Raw genomic sequence first — 22,284 nt, 5'->3', positions numbered from 1 at the left:
ATGTCTTCCATATACCCCATTTCTTTGCCTAATTCTGGCTTAAGTATTCTCTCTAGGGGGAGATCTGCCCATTACTTGGTTTCTGCTAGATCTTCTTGCTCTGAGCTCATGTAACTCCCTACTTGTATTTTAGAGACATTGTTATACTTTCTCCAAAAAGGGCTGAATTGTTTCACATGTGTTTACACAAGTGATTGTTCCAATGACTGTTTTCAATATGGCTTCAACTCCAAAGCCTTTCCCTTTTTCCTTGACTATAAAGACTTCCTCATTATTTCCACGTTTTAATGTATGATTCTTCCCGTCTGGAAACATGACAGAAACAGCTTTTCTCCATAAATGACTAGGAAATTATTTACTGTGTTTTCATAAAATCCATAAATCATGTAAGCAGGACATGCTATGAATTAATTGGGAGGACATCTACCTCTGAAGGGTTAAAGAATTGCCAACACTGATCAAGCCCACACTCTGGCTCTTGATATGGTGTTGACAGCCAAGCAAAGAGCTTCTTCAATAAATCCACTCTCATATTCAAGTTTTTCCAGATGTGAGAAGTAATTAAGTCTTTGCATTTATTGAAGCCTTGTATGCGTTTCAAGAGGAAACTGGCAGCTGTGATGAATTAACTCTGCTTGAGTGCATGTGTGTGTTATGTGTGTGTGTGTTGCGTGTGAATGTACATATATACAAGCACACATGTGGCATTTGCCAATAGTCAAATGAGATCAGACCTTTTTAAAAAAGCAAAACAAAACAAAAAGCTAATTTTCATACACACCAAAAAATTTTACAGCTATAGCTCACAATTTAGAGAATATGGCTTTATCTAATATGACTTTCTTAATTTTTACTTTTACTGTATGTCAAAGGGAAGAAATGAAATTATTTGCATCTGTTAAAGGGTTTTCTTAAGGAAAGGTGAAACCATGATTCTCATAAAACATAAAATGAACACATTTCAAAGATTTTAACTCGTTAATTGAGGACACCAGAAAGATATTGCAATAGGTTAAAAGGTGAATTTGAAGAACCAAACATAAATGAGCAATGGGGAATGATGAATTGAGTGTACAGATAGCTATAAAAGGATCTATCAAGAAGCCAATAATCAATTACTCTTCCCCAGGACACAATTAATTTGCATTTGTATGGCTAAAACATCATTACCATTGTTATCAGTTTTCAATAATTTATGGTGTGGGTAAGTAGTTTAAAAATAGTGAAAGGCCAGATTAACCAGAAGGTAATGCTAGATAAGAAAAGATGTAATTTTTTTTTTTCCACCAATTTCAAAGCCTTTCACATTTTTCCCTGACACCTCTCACACAAAACTCTAGGAAAGGCATACTTTTTCAGATTACTCAAGCTGTTTTTTTCCTGCTTGACACTTTGGTTCTGATCACAAGCTGCACAGAAACCATTCAAACCTTGGGCTTCTCTTGGTGGGAAGGGTTTCAGAAGTGCTTATGGTTTTGGCTTTGTTGTTACTAAATTGGAACAAATAACTCAAGTAAGTAGCAAATTGAACCGAAGTCTTCTTTCGGTTCACTGGGTACTTATGTTAATGTAGACTCTGAATATGAGGACTCTTTTTTCCCCCTCTTGTCAATATACTTAGAAGAATAGATATTTAAAATTTTGGCATCCCAACCATCCCCAACCTGCAAATTGTTGTGCCAAAGATTATTTGTGGTTTCTTGTTCTTCTCTTCCTCCAACACAAGTGTAGATGTGTGGCTTTCGTTTGTGAGTAAGATCTGTATTTGTAAAAATAGGAAGTTCAATACAGAAAAACACTATTAAATCTTACTTTAGCAGAGTTCCCTGTGCTATCCGGTAGGTCCTTGTTGGTTATCCATTTTAAACATAGAAGTGTGCACATGTCGATCTCAGTTATGTGGCAGCATGGATAGGACGTGTCCGAGTCGCTCTGCTGTGCCCCTGAAACCATCACAATGTTGTTTATCGGCTATGTTACTGTTGTTGCTATTTAGTCGCTAAGTCATGTCCGACTCTTTGTGACCCCATGGACTGTAGCCCACCAGGCTCCTCTGTCCATGGATTTTCCAGGCAAGAATACTCGAGTGGATTGTCATTTCCTTCTCTAAGGCATCTTCCCAACTCAGGGATTGAACATGCATGGGCAGAAGCATTCTTTACCACTGAGCCACCAGAGAAGCCCCATTAATCAGTTATACTCCTATATAAAATAAAGTTTTTAAAAAAATCTTATTTTAATGGCAAAATTGGTAATGGTGACAATTATTCAGTTGCTTTGCATCCTTTAGATTTCTAATTAACAAACAGTAATGAGATAGCCATTAAAAAGGAGAGGATAGACTTAATGAGTGTTAACTGTAAAAATAGATTGGGCTAATAATAAGCAGGACTCTTTTCTTATATAAAGAAGACAAATTGCCCTAGAGAGCTTGTATTTCTTGTTTTAAGAAACGATTTCTCCCCCTCATCTATTAGTAAAGTTCTCTTTTAGATAGATGCCAAACGGTGAAGAAAGACATAAGGCAAAAGTAAAATAATCAGGGATTCAACTGAGAAGCAAGAACCTTCTGGGGATAGTCATTTAAAAAAAAAAAAGGCAAAATGAGTACTTGAAAAGACTGCCAAGGCAGGCAAGCTTCTCTCTCATTTACCATGTAGGGGGAATATGTTATAATAAGATATGTTGAATTAATTTTTAAACTGGAAATACTCAGTTTATCTCTAAATATCCCTCAACACAGAGCTGAATCTCAATCTATTTCAGTTGTTTATTATGGAATTTCATTTGCAAGTCACTCATCACCATGTTAGGGAAGAACCACATGTTCCATCACTGCAGAGAACAGAAAGGAGAAAAAAAGTGAAATAAATATGAAACACTTCTCAAAATAAGAGATTGAATAAGAGATTCTTATTGTATGTGACCTTAAGAACAAGAAGACTGTCAGACACTGCATGACTCATGATGATGGTGTAGACTTGCTTCCTTGGCCAGGGTCTGTGTCTCCAGAGACCTGAATTACCCCTGGGACCTGTCAGTTGTTATAGAAACAGATTTACTTAAACATAAACATCAAACTATAAAAATATGGAAGACTTCTGTACTACAAATACATAAATTAGCTCTTGTCTTTGGGTTGTTATGCTGCATGAAGACTTCCTGGCCTTTAAAAACATATTGAAGGTTTAGAATTTACTCTTTCAAATGAGACGATCTTTCGATATCAAGTTCTTTCCCTGGAACTGTGTACCTTTATTCGATAGTTGAAAACTCTTGTGTTTGTAAGGGGCTTCCCTATTTTTAGGTGCTTTCCATTTATTAACTTTGGGCAATTCAGTTTTTCTGCTTAATAATGGAGACTTTGAGCCAGAGTGGGATTAAATAATTTTCCCTAGAGGATGTGGGAGAGCCAGACCTGGATCTCAGGGGGTGTTTGGCAGTAGATAATGTGATCCCATCCTTGGTCTCATCCTCAATCAGGGCATGGGGAGAGTAGGAAAGTAAAAGGTAGATGACAGAAATGAAATGCTTGGAAAGTAAAAGGGCTTAACAGCTATACAGATATTCCCTTTTGGCTCAGCCTAAGGTGAAAATATGTATTAAAATACAGCATTTAACATGATTTAAAAAAAAAGAAAGAAAATTGGGGAATTTTGAAACATGATAGCTATCTACGAAGAACACTTCCTTTATATCCCCAAAGTCCCATTTTGGAGCTATTAAGAGACCTTTACTGTGATGAAATTCAGGGCTTAAAATGTTTAACAGAAAATTTTACATGAATTTTATATTATACCTACAGGTAAAAAGGAAAAAAATGCATTCAATCAAAAGTAGTAATGTATCTAGCTTGCCAAACATTCCGTTAAGGAGTTCCTACAGCAAGTCTTAAATGATTAAAAAAAATTTTTTTCCTACCTCATTTTAGCACAAATTAAATTTTACTCACCATTACATATCTAACATCAAATTCAGTGCCTGGAATAACCACATTTCTTTGAATGAATAAACGTAGGGCTCTAGTTAGATTTGGGTCCTAATGCTCCACTAGGTAACCTTGTGAATAAGACAAATAATTAATTTCTGTTGACATCAATTTTGTTCTGTATGAAAGAAAGGGCTTTAGCAGGATAGACTTCTTAAGGACTCTTATAGTTTTAAAATTCTGATTTTAAAACCTTACGTGGAAAATTTGTGTTCACATTGTATATGGCATTTGTTTTTGATTTCCAAACTTTTGTGCATAATCTCAACAGATTATTTTCTTCCAGCACAGTGGAGGATTTGTTGTATGATGGAAAATGAGAAAAGAGCAGCCACTGAAGTCTGACCAAGGTAACTCACCATAGAGAGGAGACGTCACCGTGAGCTTTGTGAGTACTGTCACCTCAAACACTAGCCAGGCAATGCCTCTTAGGCAGCTTTGGCAAGATTTTCTTCCTATGCTTCTAGAAGTTTGCAAGAAAAGCTTATAAAAAATATGCTTTTCCTATTTCCAAATAAAGATAATGTAATATAGTTTCTATGGAATACTATGATAGTCTTTTGGCAGAGGCTTGAGGGAAACAAGTAGAGTCCACACATTCTTCTCTTTTATGGAACAAATATAACATATGGAGAATTTCCTCATAGAATTCTCTACACTGGCCTGACATGACTATGATTTTATTTTTATTTTTTTATATTTTCTTGACCACGCCATACAACATTTGGGGTCTTAGTTCCCTAACCAGGGATTGAACCTTCAACCCTTACACTGGAGCATGGAGTCTTAACCACTGGATCACCAGGGAAGTCCCCATTACTATGATTTTAAAGTTGAAGTTTCCAGTTTCAGAACCCTTGGGGCATGTCTTCTTGTCATTTTGCTGGTACGTAGGTTATATAATGCCTCTAAGTTTGCGTTAAAAATCATTTCATAAAACAATCAACTCTTAATAGAACACAACCATTTTTTTCAGAATACAACAGTGTTTTCCTAAGTAATATTTCACAGAAGAATGTTAGTTTTCTGCAGTATCAAATGTCAATAAAAGAACAGAAAGGTAGGTAGGTATGTAAGCAGGTAGTAGATAGATTAGATTAGATGAATAGGCTTTCGTTTTGGGGAATTGCTGGGTTAAGCAAACTTAAATAGTTTTCTTGGTTGTGGGTCTTCTAAGGTGTGGTGTGGGAGCTTCTAATGTGTCGTTATGCCTTGTGGATCTCTAAGTGGCAGGGGTATAGATTAGTACACAGGTTTCCCCAGACATGTTTGTTTAAGAAACCCCCTTTTCCCCTTCAGAGTATTCTGCAGAATTTTAGCCTCATACAGCACAATTTGAGACATCTATACACAATGATTGTATAGAATTTTTTTCTTTTCAGAATTTTTAGGCAAGACCAAGGCAATTTAAAAAATTTAAGACTAAATATGATACTAACACAACATTGTAAAGCAATTATACTCCAAAAATGAAAAAAACAAACAACTGGATATGCTATTAAGAGAAAACATTATCATACTTTTTTGCTTGGAATGTATTTTTTGATTAAAGTTGTGTTTTATATCATTTGTTTCATTATTCACCACAAGGTACTTTTTATTATGTCCCACATGGATATGCTATGGCTTTATAAATATTAATTTATCCTAGGATTTAAAAAACAAATCGATAAATTGAACTGTATAGTCTTAGAACTACCTCGTTGACGTTAAAGGGTTTGTTTTGAGAAATACATTTTAAATTATATAACTGGTGATACATACTGCATTGTAAATATTGTTATAGTTTATCCTTCTAAACCTTTCCAAGCATGTATTACGCATTGAGAAATATACAGATATCTAGTGAAATGTGTAAAAATTGACCCTATGGGCAGAATTGAAAGAGGGTACTTATTATTTTTTGAAATAATGATGTTTCTAGAATTCTTAAATAATATATCAGCCTATGTTAACTATAGCTTCTCATGTTTAATGATGTTTACAATTAAAATAATACAATAGCAATGTATGATTAACAACCATAATTAACTCAGAATAGATTCTTCGAAGTGGTTCAAAGGGCTTTCCATGATAAATTACTAGCCTTTAATCAGCTAATATCAAGTATTTTTTTAGACTGAAAAAGTATATATATGTCTCATAAAAATTTTAATTTAACTTAATGAAATGAGTTTAACGATCCAGATTCACCATACCAACTCTGGGGTATGTCTGACATTCCAGTGAAAGCTTTATTTAGATGGAGTTGAGGAATCTTTGAGATAGTAGGCTTTCCACTGTGTTATCTTGAGTGTTATAGCTGAGTGGTTTTCCCAGAATCTCTAAATATTGTTCAAACTATTTTATGAATGAATTGAATTCATGAAATGTTAATAAACTTGTCTCAGTTTAAAGAATGTTGACTTGAAAAGTTCACTTGAATTTTGCCTATTAAAATATTCTTTCCTCTTATGAGGCTAGTCCTTGCCAACCTCAGTGATCCGGTTCTATCCACTCACAGGCAGCTGTGATAAGGAGGGTGAAGAGTGAGCTAAATAGGGAGGAGGCCTGGGCAAGGTCATTTCTGCCAGAACACAGAGATGCCAAGATCTCAAGGGTGCTGCAGTGTATAAAAAGGTGCTGCACTTGTGAATTTTATTTATATATATATTAAGAGTAAAAATGAGGGTTCCTGTATTTGAGGATGTGAAAGATGAAACTGAAGAAGAAAAAACAGGGGAAGAAGAAAATGAAGAAGACAAGGTGGGTGAGAAGGCGCCTGCTGAGGTGTGGTGTTCATTCCTTAAAGTTGATGATGAGAAAAATGTTTCCTTTCCTTTTTCCCTGGACAGGTATTCTTTAAGCCTGTTATTGAAGACCTGAGTATGGAGTTGGCCAGAAGGTGCACTGAACTCATTAGTGATGTAAGTGGCTTAAAAATTTTTATCTGTTTTGCCTTGCCTATGTGGCATGATTATATCGTAGAATCAGAGAGCTGAGGAGAAAACCCTGAACTCATTTATTTAAAACCCAGTGATTTTCCAAATCATGGAACTAAGTCCAGAAATGTTAGATGGTTTTCCCAAGGTCACCTAGACAGAGAATTTCTGTGGGGACATGTCTCCATGTTCTTAAGCCAGAATCTTGTCCCTTCTTCAACTTCACTGTCACTCTGGCATGAAATCATAAAGCATCAGATTTCTGAACATATTCCATTGAGAATACAAAGCCTTTTACAATTTGTGTAATGATGTAATTTGTTTTGAGAGGATCTCTATCTAAATGAATGGTTTTTAGCATTTTGAGTAGCTTTTATGGAATCTGATGAATCCAGTAGTTTCCCAGACCAGAAACATGAACGTTTCTACGTGCGTGTGATATTTATTAGCAATTTAGGATTCACAGTTTACTGAACTGCATGTTGAGAACTCTGAACTGGATGTGGATGATGCTATTAGTGAAAGGAGCATTGTTGCTGTGACTTTTTTTGTTAACTGGGATCAGTTTATGTTGTGTATTGAGGGAATCCTGGGTTTACAGAATTAAGTAATATGGGTCAACTCTGGGAGATAGTGGAGGACAGAGGAGCCTGGTGTGCTGCAGTCTTTTGGGTCACAAAAAGTCAGACACAGTTTAGCGACTAAACAACAACAATCTGTATATTTCTGTCCACTATTTATCTATAGTAAATACGCAAACTAGGATGGTAGAAGCAAGGGAAATAAATGTGTTCTTCTCTTGGGATGAGAATTTAGATGATCCTCACTAGAACAGTTATAAGAGAATTGCTGTACACAGGGAAGATGGCTCATGAGGCATGAGCAGGTGCCTGTCTTATCTAGAAAGGGGAGCAGAGAACTGGTTGTTTCTGTTGTTGTTCTTAAGCAAGATGATCAGAATAGTTTACAGACTTTTATTTGCAGAGGAAATCAATCCTGGGCCATATAGTCAGTGTTCTCTGAAATAGCCTGCCTGAGTAGTTTAACAGTAACCCTGAACAGGCTGGCAGGACAAAGTTCCTCAAGGGAAGCGTGTAGAATACTAAGATTAAGAAATGATAACACATTTGAAGTGTTTAGTAAATTGTCTGGAACATTGTGAGTAACAAGATGCTAGCTGTTATTAACGATTGTCTCTATAAATTAATTTTGTATCCATCCGATCACATTTTATATATGATTCTGTGCTCCCTTCTGGTTTGTTAGAAGAGCCGGGATGGTGGAAATCAGACTCCTTCCTGTATACTTGACATGTAATGTAATTAAATTTTATTTATTTATTTATTTTTTTGGAGGATAGTAGGTTTTAATCCAAATATGTCAATAAGCACATTATCACATTAAATGTAATCAAAATAAATAATCCAATAAAAAGTGAAAATACATCAAGCTGGGTATTCAACTATAGGCTATTTATAAAAGATACATCTTAAATATAAGAACTTGGAAAATCTTGAGTGAAAAGTATGGAAGACAACGTGTTTCTTTGTGCCATTTCTTAATATTCGTCACAAGCTACTATATGTAAAAGTTCTTTGTAAGCTATAATAATAATGAAATGATAACGGCAGCAACGGTGATAGTAAAAGCAGCAACAGCTAAGATTTATTGAGGACTAAGTGCCAGCTAATGCAGCTTGTGAGGTAGGCTCTCTTGTGTTCCCATTTTAGAGATGAAGGACAAGAAGGCTCCGTCCGAGAGGTTAAGTAATTTGCCCGGATCACACAGTGAAGTAGTGGGGATCAGGACTTGAACATGAAGCCCTGTCTCTTAGCCAGTCTGCCATGTTATCTGTCCTGTAGCTTTCATGCAAAGTGTACCTTAGCTTTATTATTATGTATTACACAAATATCAGCGATGTGACCGTGTAAAACTTCAAGTTCCGAGCTCTGGAGATAGTACCTCTTCCAGTGTTGTTTTATTTGAGGTGTATTTGTGGCTGAGTCAAGTTATATAAACTATTAAAGTGACAGCTTTAGTTAGTAGGTGATAAGAACATTTCTCAGTGACTTCAAAACCAATCTTGTAGTGAGGGGCGATGGCCTTTACTGTTTTGACAAAGCAAAAGCCATGTTATTTTCCTCTCATGTAGGTGAAGTCAAATACATGAGAGTAATTTCTGTTTATTATAGGTTTATATTGCATAGCCCATTCTACTTAAATATTTAGATCATATTACTGTGGCCTAGTTTATATATGTGTACATGTTTACATTTTGTTTCCAAAGAGAATTCCATACTTATTAAAATACTGGTTCAATTTTTGAAATTTTTATATTTACCAACCAACAGTCTGAACAATTACTTTCTTTGTTTCTTAAAAAAAAAAGAATCAAGAGTTTGTACAATCATTTTAAAATCAGATTTTAATTTACCCTTTCTGGGAGAGTTTCAGGGATTGAACTGAATCAAATTTCTATTGTTTTTAGAAATGTAATTAAATAGTATTATTAAGTAATAACTTGTTCATTCACACTTGGTGTCATCAGTGTTTTATATGGAGCAGATTAACTTAAATTTGAAATTCTTTTCTTTGTTGTGTTGTCGGCATGACTAGATAGTGGTCTAAAATGTATATTTGAAATTGCATCAATACGGAGCTAAAAGCAAATATAGAAAGGATGAATTGAGTTAGATTGGAGTTCCAGTCAAGTCTTTATTATGTCTCTGATAGTGTCCATCTGTTCGTGCTCACATTTAATTTAGTCCACCAGTCTTTGCCCCAGTCTCAATCTTAAAGACAAACCTTCAAGGACTTTAGTCTTGTTTTATAATCCTTTATATCCCAAGGGGGAAATCCATGTGTTTACCTGAGCCTTTTTGTTTGTTTGAAGGCAATCTGTTTGCAGCTTGTCACCATGTGAATTTGGTTTTCTGTTTGCCAGCTTTGTAGAGTCCTACATCTTGAAGCTTTAAGAAGCTGGCTCACATTTCCTTATTTATATTTGTTTAGCTGCATCGTGTCTTTGTTGCAGCATGCGGTATTTTTCATTGCAGCATATGGACTCTCTGGTTGCAGCCTGCAGTCTTAGCTTCTCCATAGCAGGTGGGGTCTTAGTTCCCTGTCCAGGGATTGAACCTGTGTCCCTTGCATTGCAAGGCTGATTCTTAACCACTGGACCACGAGGGAAGTCCCAGGCTCACATTTTCTTGATCAAATCACACAGCTAGTGAGACACTGACCTGGGATTTGGAACAAGGTCTATCTGACTCCCAAACCATGGCCACCACGATGTCCTTTCTCTGCTGTTGTGTGCCAGGCACTCCACATGCAATACTGTATGTCATGCCACAGTGAGCTGGTGCTGTGGGCCCCGTGAGCCTTAGTTCAGACGTGGTGAAAGCTGGCATTGAGTAGCTTGTCCTTGGCCACCGACTGGTCAGGGATGGGGACAAGAATTAGGTTTAGATCTGGCCAAGTCCAAAGCCTGGCTGGTAGCCCCTCGACTCTGCTCCATTTTCCAGATGAGAAGGTTGGTTTCATGGATTTCTCTTCATGGCACAGTCTCTCTGCATCCCCTTCATTATCATTCTGATCATTCCTCTCCAGACCTCTTTGAGGTTTCATGTGTCTTTATCAGGATGTAATAACGAGAACTGTGCGCAGAGGTCCAGATGTGGATGGCTGTGATTATGAGTAGGGAAGCATGCTGTTTCCTGCCTGTTTTATGATGATATTTACAGTTTCTTGGACTAAGGGGGCCTGCAGAAAGCCGTTAGATCAGCCTCAGTAAGGATAGCATCCTCAGCCATTTCCAGTCCTAATTTCTGACTTGTAGCCGATCATGTAGGGCCCATCCTCCTTTAATAGTCCGAGTGATTTTCCCTTGCTAGGGATGATCTAATCTGTAGTGGCCCACCCTCTCGCACAGCCCTTTGAGAGCTTCTGCAGTTCGTCTCTTTCAGTTTACCATCTCCCTCTCCAAAAGAGCGCGAGGTCATCAGCAGACCTGCAGACTTCGCTGTATCATGCCCTTGCCAGATAATTCATTAAAATGTTAAGTAAGAATGGCCTAGTGATAAGTCCTGGAAGGCTTGCACTGTTTAGAATTCTCCATAGAAAGAAATGTCTGTTTTTCAGATCAGATGGCTTCATTTTGGGGATCAGGATGAGGCATTTAAAAAAAAATTTTTTTTAATTTTTTTTTTTTTTTGCCTTGCCTAATTTCTGCTTTGCATATGCTCTGCCCATACTGTGGGGCTTCCCTCTGCATAGCTCACTTCCCAATCTTGAGAGACACCTGGTTCTCTGAGGCAGCCTTTTTTATTTTTCTCTTAGCCATGTAATGCTTTTTATTTCCCCAGATATCCTCTGTTTGGTATTTTGTCCTGTTACTCAGCTATCTAATCAATTCCTTGAATAAATCAAACCTACTGACTACACTGAGCAGTCAGCATCATGGATCTGGGAGCCTTTTGTAGGGTGGTCATAAAAAATAGTAGGTTAAAAGGGACCCTTTGTATGTTTCTTGTAAATTAGGATAAAGAGTCTCTGCAGAGCAAGTGAGCCTGCATCTGCCAGAAGCCTCTGACTCAGTGTTTTGATTCAAACCTTTTTAGGGTGTTCATTTGTGTGGCAGCAGGAAGAACATTTTCCAGGCAAGTGAACATTGTTTATTGTGGGTCACCCTTCCCGATGCTGAAAACATGGGATTCCATGGTTACCCCTCCAGAGAAAGCTCCAATGGTGTTCAGAAACCTGGGAGAGCAGCCTTGGCTCTGGGCGCCTCAGTTAACACACAGTGCTGGAGCCGCAGCTCTGTCTTCCAGGGTTCATTGCATTTAGCCAATGTGGTTCCATTTGTGAAAAGACTTCCTAGCTCCTTCTGGTTAAGAATGCTTGTAAAAGGAAATACCCTCTAACATTTCTACATCTGTCTTCCGCTTTCGGCCATTAGCTGGTCTCATACTAAAGTGAAAGAAACTAGGCTAGAAAGAGGAAGCACACTCAACTAATTTAAGTCGAACTGTAGTTGAGACATGGTGGGATTAATGGGTGAGGTCAGCAGAAAGTAAATTATTTAGGGCATCTGATTGACATTAAGTCATCAACTTTGGATTGTGTGTTGGTTGTGAGTGCAGATGGCTGCACAGAACACGGAAATCCTAGCACAGGGGCTTAACAGATAGATGACTATTTTTTTGAGATGAATCCTGGATGGAGGGGCTGCAGCCTTGATGTTATCAGTCTCTCAGGCTCCTTTCCTTCTGCTCTGCCATCATTGGTACGGTGGTTTCTTGTCTCGTGATGGCCTGGTTCCTGCTGTTTTCCTGTGGTTGGGGAAGACAGAAGGTGGACGTGTCAATGGGCTGTGTCAGCAAGTCTTTCCCCTTGTACGAGCTTTACCAGTAAAAATGCTGGGGAGACTTCCAAGAATATCTCATGGCCAGAGCTGGGCACCTGTCTTCCCCAACCGATCGCTGGCCAAAGGGAATGAGAAAGCCATGCCTGTCTCAGAGCAATTTGTCCTTTGCGGCTGTGGTAGGGGCGTATCTTCTCCCGTAAATACACTTGAGTGCTATTGTTAGGAAAGAAAGGGTTTGGAGAGGCAATCTATCCAATAGATGGGGCCATCTGTTAGATTTGGAATTGACTGTCTACTCAGTGATTTTTATTTTACCTAAGATTTAGTATTAATCATCGATGTAGTTCCCTTTCATCTTTTTTTTCCAATTCTCCTAGTATATGAAAGCTACTAATTCGTGGTATTCTTTATATAAAAATATAAGATCATATGCTTACTGTCTCTCATATTGTAAAATTCATTAGAAATACAATGTGAGTGACAATAAGCATATAGTAGATGTATGTGTGTGTGTTTATCTTTTAAATAAAGACCAGAGAAAGGAATGGAGAGCACACTTAAAACTGAACTATTTGCCTGCAGAGCAGAGGAAATAAACACTTCGCCTTTATCCCTAGCTCCTGTCCTGAACATTCTGCTCAAATCAGAGCTTATCAGAGGCTGTAGCCACAGCACATACCACTGCTGTGAAGAATGTGAATGGGAGAGGGAAGAGATGGTGGCGAAAGATAAAAATAATGAGCCAAACTTAAGCCTAATGATAGCTTATTTTCTCTCACGCTTAATTATATAACGGAGATACTTTTTTTCTCCTTATGATCAAAATAGCCTACTATTTATCATAGTGCCATTAACAGTTTAATTACTAGTGACTGAGGACGGTGATTTGCAGAGACCTAAAATTATGGCTAATCTTTGAGAAGAAAAAAAAAAGCAATTTAGTGCTCAGATAAGATAAATATGTTCTAATGTTGATTTCATGAATAAAGCAAATGTTTAATGTGGTCAGCATCTAATATCTGAGTCATCGCCGTGAAATACGGCATTTAAAATAATGTTACTCAATATGTTTGTGGCTGGTTACACCTCAGGTCAAATAATGCCCCTTAGGTCTGTTCAAATATGGTAAAATCTCTATGTCATGTTAAAGTGTAACATCAACATTAGTCATGTTCTTTAAGAACCAGGTAGTGTATACCGTTAAACTTCACTTTTAGGCTGTAATTAGGGAGGCCATGTAATTTAATCATCTGAACTATGACATTTTTTTCAGTCTAAGTATTTACAGTCTTGGGTAGATAAACATGACTTTATTACAGGGTGATACAACTTTCAGCAAATTACCTTCATCCTCTCAAACAGTCATAGGTTTTGCCTGCCCAGTTTTCAGACTGGATGGCAATTAGTGTGGCAGTGGGATTACATTTCAGATCCCTCTCTATAGTTCCTGACTTCTTTTTGACTTATCTGCCCATGCGGGATCTTCTCGCAGAGTAATCCTGGCCTCTCCTGAGGGGGAGAGAGTGATTCCTCTCACTAGTGAAATGGAAAGAGAAAATGAGGATTGCTCAGCTAAGCCTTTCTGGACTCTGTCCCATTTGCCTGCCTGCCACCACAAGGGGGCATTCTGCAGTGATCTCCACAGGTGACAGGCTTTCTCGGTGGGTTCTATGCTTGGGGGAGCGGAGGAGGTTGGGGAGGCCTATGGGTTCTCATAAATTGGATAGTCAACCTTTGATTTGAGCGTAATTAATTAGTGACCAGAATCCCACTGTGGCCACAATTTATGCTCCCTCCTCTAATCCAGCATGTCTAGGTAATGATGCTAACAGTAATCTCCATTTGTTTAATTTCGTCCTCTTCTTAATTGGTCACATCTGTCCTGATGACTCCTAACTTTAAACCCAGAGATAGGCAACTGTGTTTCTGCTTGACCATAGGCTTACCTGTTAGGGTCTGTGTCTTAAAGTAACAATAAATTAGGACAATTGTATGAGTGAAATGGAGAATTTTTTTTAAGATGTGAGTTAAAGTTTGTGTGTGTGGTATGACATAGCTACACAGAAAATGTGTAAATTGGAAATACCTATTTTATATACATCTGCTGTATGTATTCCCTCAAACTTGTGTATTAGTTCTAAGTATTCAAGTTATCTCGAGAAAGGCCATGCTTAGCACAGAACCAGATTTATTTATTGAGAAATCTTAGCATGGTTTGAAGAAATCAAGTGATAAAGGAGTGTGCTGAGTATGCATGCAATACTTCGTTGTTGTTTAGTTGCTAAGTTGTGTCCAACTCTTTACAACTCTGTGGACCGTAGCCCACCAGGCTCCTTTGTCCATGGGATTTCCCATGGATTGGAAAAATCTGGAGAAGGAAGTGGCTACCCACTCCAATATTCTTACCTTACCAGTGAGCCACCTGGGAAGCCTATGCAATGCTTCTTTTTAAAATAAAGAAAAAAATTATTTTTAATTAATTTTTGTTGATGTATAATTGCTTTACAATATTGTGTTAGTCTCTACTGTACAGCAAAATGAATCAGCTGTATGTATACATATATCCCCTCTTTTTTGGATTTCCTTCCCATTTAGGCCACCACAGAGCACTGAGCAGAGTTCCCTGTGTTATACAATAGGTTCTTATGAGTTAGCTATTTTATACGTGGTACCGATGTTTCTTAATTATGCTGAAGAAGCTGGACAAATAGGACCCACAGTCAGTGTGGGTCCAACATGCAAGATCCTTGACGGTAACTGTACCCTTGCTTATGTAAAGAGCAGCCTTTTTCTTACCCTGCCTCATCCCCTTTGTTGTTCTGGGCTGGATATCGGTTTATTTGATTTGGCTTGTTTTGAGCATCATTCCACATTGGAGTATTTATTTCAGAAAATAGACTTGTGCAAGTTAATTCTTCTGTTTAAAAAGGGAGCATTAGAGTTGTTTTCTTTCTCTTATGTAAAATGTTCTCTCTTTCAGATCCATTATAAAGAAGAGTATAAAAAGTCTAAAGGCAAGTGTACGTTTGTGACTGACACGCCTATGCTAAACCATGTAAAACACATTGGTGCTTTTATTTCTGAGGTAAGGTATCAAAACTTTTTAAATGGCTTGTATTATTTTCTATTTATGTAGAAAAGTTTGTGTATTAAAATTAGAGAATAATGTTTCTGGTAATACCACTGAATGTTGATATTAATAATATCTGTATATATAATTCTATGCATTATGTCAATTAACTTATGTAAACTGGTAGCTTACTATCTATTGTTGATATGTTTTATTATAGATATCTATGTTGACTCTAACCTTTTTTTATTTACATCAAATTAAAAGGAGATATTTTTATTCAATAGAAAGTACTGGCAAAATAGTCTCAGAAGTTCCATTATTTTATTTCTTAACAGACTTATTAGATATAAATGATCCAATCTCATTTTGAAAATAAGTCAAACTGATCAGCAGATTCCATAAAATGTGGTATCTTTGGTAAGTAACTTCAGATCAATTTGAACTATTTTTGGTTAGGATCAGCTCAACAGAGATACCTGCTATGAAATTATAGAGTAAGAAATGCGCTATGTTCATTTTCCAGCTGAAAAATCATATAATCTTTTTCTGAGCGCATGTAGAACTGCAGCTTATGTTGTGTTATAAAGCACAGTGTTAACAGTGATTTCTGTGATGAGGCAATGCCAGTGTCTGCGAATAGATCATTTTGAAGAGATAAACTCGAAAAGAAGATGATTAGCTAGTGTTGTAGATGACTGACCTCTAGTGTTTCCTAAGTTATTGGAAAAAGAACAACGTGATATTCTTGGGATTATTTCTGCCAACATGAAAGCATTTTGAAGAAAACTGGTAAATTTTAAGTATGAAAATCTGAAGAGTTATGGGAACACAAGGCTTACACAAGCTATATGCTCAATGAATCAACACTCAAGTCTGGCTCCAAGTAGGAGTAACATCAGGGACTTGTGGATAGAGTGGGGAAAGCCACAGTTTTGTTTACTTGTGTAAGCTATTAAATATTATTTCTCCTTCACAGAGAAATGCTTGGTGTTCTTAATTATTAATTGAGGCTTTTTCCTGAAGGAGTTAACTACAGAGGAAAAAAAAAAGGAAGAGGGCAATCTGTTACATTCCTTTGAACCTAATCTTCCCAAGAGGAAATAGTGAATGAGTGTCTCTCTTTATGAGTAATGACTGAGATCATTTAGAGGCAGTGCAGATTGTATGTGGGAAAGTGCAAAAACAGCAAAAAAGCTCCTCAACCTCAGCACCCCGCCGTTGTGGTGGAAGAAGTTAAGAAGACTTGAATAAAGGAAGGCTGTCCTTTGTGTTCAGGTTCTAGACAAATTCTAATGACTTGTGTTTTCTGGAACAGCTCAAGTGTCTCATTCTCACATATTTTTTGGCAATATGAGACAACAATTTCAAATATATGAAATTGTTGGTACACAATAGAATTACTTTTAGAAATGTGCATGAGTTTAAGTAGAAAAATAGCCATTATTTAATTAAATTGATTTAATTAAAATTTTCATTTGAGGTATAATTGACGTGGAGTATTATATTAGTTTCAGGACTCCACATTTGTACGCACTGTGAAAGGACCACCACAAGAAGTCTGTTATCATGTGGAGTCACACATCTTATTTCTTTTTCCCCTTATGATGATTACTTTTTAAGATTTACTCTCTTGGTGACTTTCAAATATGTCATACAGTTTTATTAACTGTAGCCACCATGCTAGAGTTTATGTCCCCAGGTATTGATTTTATGACTGGAAGCTTGTACCTGTTGACCGCTTTGCACCCATTTCTCCCATCCTTCAACTCCCCGCTTCCAGTTGTTATTTTCTTGCATGTTTGGTTTAAAGGTTTTACCATGATAAATTGGATTTATTTCTTCAAATATGACCGTCGGGTTCGGTATCTGAGATTAAAGTTGACTTTACGTATTTAAAAATATTTTATTGGAGGATAGTTGCTTTACAATGTGTTATTTTCTGCCATACAACAAAATGAATCAGCTATTCGTATACATATATCCCCTCTTTTTTGGATTTCCTTCCCATTTAGGTCACCACAGAGCCTGGAGTAGAGTTCCTGAGCTATACAGTGGGTTCTCAGTAGTTACCTAGTTTATACATAGCAGTGTATATGTGTCAATCCCAACTAATTTGTTTCCTAAGAAAGTACTTGTCTTCATTCTCTTTCAATATTCGCAGTAAAAGAAAAACTGAGACATATTTATTTTTCTTTTCTTTCTTCCCCCCTAGGCAAAATACAAAGGCACCATTAAGGCGGACCTTTCCAATTCTCTTTATAAGCAGATGCCAGCCACAATTGACAGTGTCTTTGCCAGAGAAGTCACACAACTACAGAGTGAGGTATGGTTCTCCTAGATTATTATACGGTTATGTAAATCAAATATATACCTAATACACATTGTTTAGCATTTTATAAAGAGTTGTTTCTCTTAGATAAACAACATTGGAAGCAACTGATTCGTGTTCTGTCAGCAGTCACTCAGAGTGACGGTCGCTGATGGTCACAGATAGAGACAAGGACCTGCCAGTGTGTTAGTCACATGATACAGTCTTTCCTAGTCCCATTCTCCACTACTAACAGAGCAAATATGAATCTTATCTAGACACTTTACTTAGATTACAATCTTATAGCAAATATTAAACTAGTCTTTGATTTAACTTGTGAGAGAACATACCCATAGCTTATTAAAAATCACATAAAGAATTAATGGTTAAAGTCAGGATCCACAGATCTGTGCTCCCTCAATTAGACAAGTGGTTCCCGAATTTTTTTTTTTTCTCCTGGATGGTGTTTTCACTTAGACTATATCAGGCTCCCAAAAAAGCCTCCACCAGGTGGAAATGGCTATTTTAATGATTGTAAGTTGCAGACAGACTTAAGAACTATCATTATGTAAACTCATTTTGAATCCATGAGAGTTTAGGAGTAATTTTCCTTTTAGAGTACATTAACACAGAAGGAATCCTTAATGCATTTAATCTATTGTGTTCCTTAAAACAGAATTTCAAAATAGAATATTTCTCCTCTTTCTCACTCATATTATTGCTATGTTTTCTTCATAGTACACTGTGATTTTTATTTTTTATTTTTTGGTTACTTTATTCATCCATAAGAGAGCAGGAACCTCATCTGTCTTGTTCCCTGCCTCATCTCTGTGCTTAGGAGTCTAGGGACTCCTAGAACACAAGGGGTGTTCAATAAATACTTGTAAAATGCATTTTTGTTCAGTTGATTGGTTTTTTTTAAGGAAATGTTTCCTTTTACATAGTTTATATTTTTCATGCTACATTTGTGGTTAATAATAATAAATGCATAAAAATGCTCACTATGTGTCAGGTACTGTTCTATTCATTTCACATGTATTTATATCACTTGATGCTCACAACTCCATGAGATAGCCTCATTTTGGAGATGTGGAAACTGAAGCACAGAGAGGTTAGGTGACTTGCCCAAGGTCATACAACAGACAAACAGCAGAGCCAGCATATGAACATGGATGAATTCGCTCAAGTCTTGGTTCTAAGCTATATCTGTTACCACCTCTTTCTTACTATTTCTACCCCTCTTTTTAAAAATTATTAAACAAGTTCACTTCTTTCTCCAGAATCCTTTTATTTTTAAGTAGAGGATACGTAGATAACTTTAAAATAGTCTGAAAATAGATTACTCTTGAACAACACCAAGTATGGTTATTCTTTGCAGAATATCTTTAAGTACTTCATTATCACAGACTTAAATGTCCACTGTGTACCCAGCTTGGCAGTAAGCTAATCTCAGCTGTGCAACATGAGGCTAAAAATATATGTCAGGGCTCTGCATGGCTCACCAGGACTAATATGCCCGCCCTTTCTTTCCCACCCAGCATCTGGTGACCCAGCCACTTGCTAATCATACAGAGTTCTTTATAAAGCAAATAATTATAACATTTGATATTTGACAAGATTTTTGCGATAATAATAAGCAACAGTTATATAATAAAGAAAAGAAAAATCTTTTCTTAGTTTTATACTTACTTGGGAAGGTAACATTTTCAGATATTTACATTGTTAATTGCTTTGGAAGTGCATAACTTTTCTCCAAATTTTTTTATGGCGTAAGCATGTCTATAGTATACAACTATGTGTACGTAGAACTTAACATAAAAAGTAATCCACATTGGACATTTTGGAATCTGTTCCTGTTTTTCTCCAGAATAGATTGTGGCTTAATTGGTAACAGGTATTATTCCAGAGGAGAATATGCACCCTGAGAAAGAAATATATGTGCTCTCAAGAAGCATCACTGCCCAGGGTCATAATTAGTCTTTGAACTTGTTAGAAAGGAAATACCTGGATTCTGAAGAAGGTGTCTATTTCAAAGATTTATGTAATTGTAATAACATTTCTTTAGATACACATAAATCTATTTTATTATTGTTAAAATTGGAATTCTCAGAGCTTACCTGATAATGACAGGCAAGAAAGTAGAACAATTTAATAGTATTTGTGATAATTAAAGAACTAACCTTTTACTGTGTCCAAATAGTATCAGATTTGTGGCAACCTGAATTAGAATATGTGTCCAAATAGTATCAGATTTGTGGCAACCTGAATTAGAATATGAGGCAAATTCTAAAATGTAAGCATGTTCCAGTTTCTAGTGAAAACTATCCTAAACTTTTGATATTGGGACAAATTATTATCTTCAAATCAATCTGCAAACGCTTATATTGAGATTGAAGTGACAAGGTTAATGCTCCTTATAGAAAATGACTGATACATAGAAATCCCTTTAAAAAAAGAGAGACAGATGTGGAGATTTTAGGAGGACATATTGTTAGATAACTCTCACTAAAAATTTTACAAAGATCACAAATAAAAGTTCTGGAAATGGATGGACTGTGCCACTAAGTGGTGAGACCCTTCTCACAGGGGCTGTCTCACGCTGAGGCTAAATAATCCCTTATCATAGAAGTGATACAGGCTGCTCAGGCATCTGAATGGCAAAGATATATGAGAGCTTATGTTTGTATCTACAGTGGCCACACGGTCCTGTTTCCAGAGCTTCAGGGTTGCCTGTGCTACGGGATTGGCTTCCCTGATAGCTCAGTTGGAAAAGAATCTGCCTGCAATGCAGGAGACCCTGGTTCGATTCCTGGGTCAGTAAGATCCTCTGGAGAAGGGATAGGCTACCCACTCCAGTATTCTTGGGCTTCCCTTGTGGCTCAGCTGGTAAGAATCCGCCTGCAATGGGGGAGACCTGGGTTCGATCCCTGGGTTGGGAGGATCCCCTGGAGAAGGGAAAGGTGACCCACTCCAGTATTCTGGCCTGGAGAATTCCATGGACTATATAGTCCATGGGGTCGCAAAAAACTGTACATGACTGAGCCACTTTCACTTCAGTACCTGTATAGTAGTTATGAAATATACTGCAAATCAGAAATATAATACATCTTTTATATGTAGAGATGAGATATAAACATATAAGATGAAATATATAAGATAAATGTATATATTCCTTGTGTAAACATATTTACACATAGTTTTCATAAGACTACTGCAAGTATCTTCCCCTAGTTAGGTGTCTAGGGCCATAGCAACCTTAACTCACGAGGTATGAAGAACACAGTGTTAACCTGGGGAAATGCTACACAATAATGACACATCCTACGAAATCAAATTTATTAGAAAATTGATTAGCTCAACATACGTTTCCATTAGCTATTTTAAGGCTGAAAATTAATATGATAAATTAAAGTTCAGCTGCTTCCAATTTGATGTAATCTTAATTCTAAAGTGGTGCTTAGTAGCAGCTATAAATGAAATGACTATTTTAATGCAGTGAGTATAAAATTACATAGCCTTTTTAAGAAAGAGTGCTCTTTAAAATTGTGCTTGATGACTCACTACTTCTATGATAACCCACAAAATGATCAGCTGCATTGGTTATGTTTATAATGTCACAAGTACCACAGTTAAAAACACAGAATCAACCCAGCATCCAGCAGAAAGGAGATAGGCATATGCTAGTTCTTTTTACTTAGAGCAGATCTCATAAAAGTTGTTCCTTGGCTTAAGAGACTTGGCCACCCATTAAACTCCTCCCGCCACCAAGTTGTAGAATGTAATGGAACTGGGATGATGCACTTTTTCAGCCTGAATGGAGGTTCTTAATGGGTTTCTGTTTAACATAATTAATTGGTGAAAATTTTAAAGATATGTTCATCAAAATTAGATTTCCCGATGGATTAAATCAGTGAACAGATTCTAGCAAGATGAATTATCCCTGGAATAACATGTGGTGCTATATGGGAGGTTTAATAATCATATGTAGGAACAGAGCTAAGCAGGAGTGAACAAGACTTAGGGGCATTCATTGACAGAAATCTCAACATAGTAATCAAAAGGAAATTGGCATGATCTATGGATGTATTAACAGCATATAGCACATTAGAGATGATAACCTAGAGTAAATTGAAGAATTCTAATTAGGACCAGTCAGGCCATATCTGGTATATTTTGGACACCTTACCAAAGAGGTGGAACAGTTGGAATTTGTACTTTTGAGAGTGTGTAGAGTATATAGCGGAGAAGGCAATGGCACCCCACTCCAGTACTCTTGCCTGGAAAATCCCATGGACGGAGGAGGCCGGTAGGCTGCAGTCTATGGGGATGCTAAAAGTCGGACACGACTGAGCAACTTCACTTTCACTTTTCGCTTTCATGCATTGGAGAAGGAAATGGCGACCCACTCTAGTGTTCTTGCCTGGAGAATCCCAGGGACGGGGGAGCCTGGTGGGCTGCCGTCTATGGGGTCGCACAGAGTCGGACACAACTGAAGCGACTTAGCAGCAGCAGCAGCAGCAGAGTATACAGGGGTTTAGTGCCTAAATCTGCACAGATAGTCTGGGAGTGGAAATCCCTGAGAGCTGGGTTCCCACATTTACAGTTCTGTCCTGTGAACTAGAATCCTCC

General features: G+C 37.1%; 1 protein-coding gene across 6 annotated transcripts in view; it reads left to right on the top strand.

Annotated features, from left to right (window-relative positions):
- NEBL (nebulette) overlaps positions 1-22,284 on the top strand; it is a 173,884-nt gene that overhangs the window by 49,843 nt on the left and 101,757 nt on the right. For 3 of the 6 annotated variants that reach the window (XR_011466441.1, XR_011466440.1, XM_070380986.1), the window contains exons 1-4: positions 6,545-6,733; positions 6,823-6,894; positions 15,255-15,359; positions 17,560-17,670. Coding sequence is in view for 4 of the 6 variants with exons in the window: in XM_070380986.1 (XP_070237087.1) it covers positions 6,653-6,733; positions 6,823-6,894; positions 15,255-15,359; positions 17,560-17,670 (369 nt within the window). In the remaining 2 variants the exon portion in view is untranslated. Of the gene's footprint in view, positions 1-4,274; positions 4,377-6,544; positions 6,734-6,822; positions 6,895-15,254; positions 15,360-17,559; positions 17,671-22,284 lie in introns of those variants that run through there. The other 3 variants (XM_070380984.1, XM_070380983.1, XM_070380985.1) reach the window with 2 other exon arrangements.

Source organism: Bos mutus, chromosome 13 (genome assembly GCF_027580195.1).
Source record: "Bos mutus isolate GX-2022 chromosome 13, NWIPB_WYAK_1.1, whole genome shotgun sequence".
Taxonomy (NCBI): Eukaryota; Metazoa; Chordata; class Mammalia; order Artiodactyla; family Bovidae; genus Bos; species Bos mutus.
The sequence above is the reverse complement of the archived record's forward strand: the minus strand, read 5'-3'. Positions and strand labels throughout refer to the sequence as shown.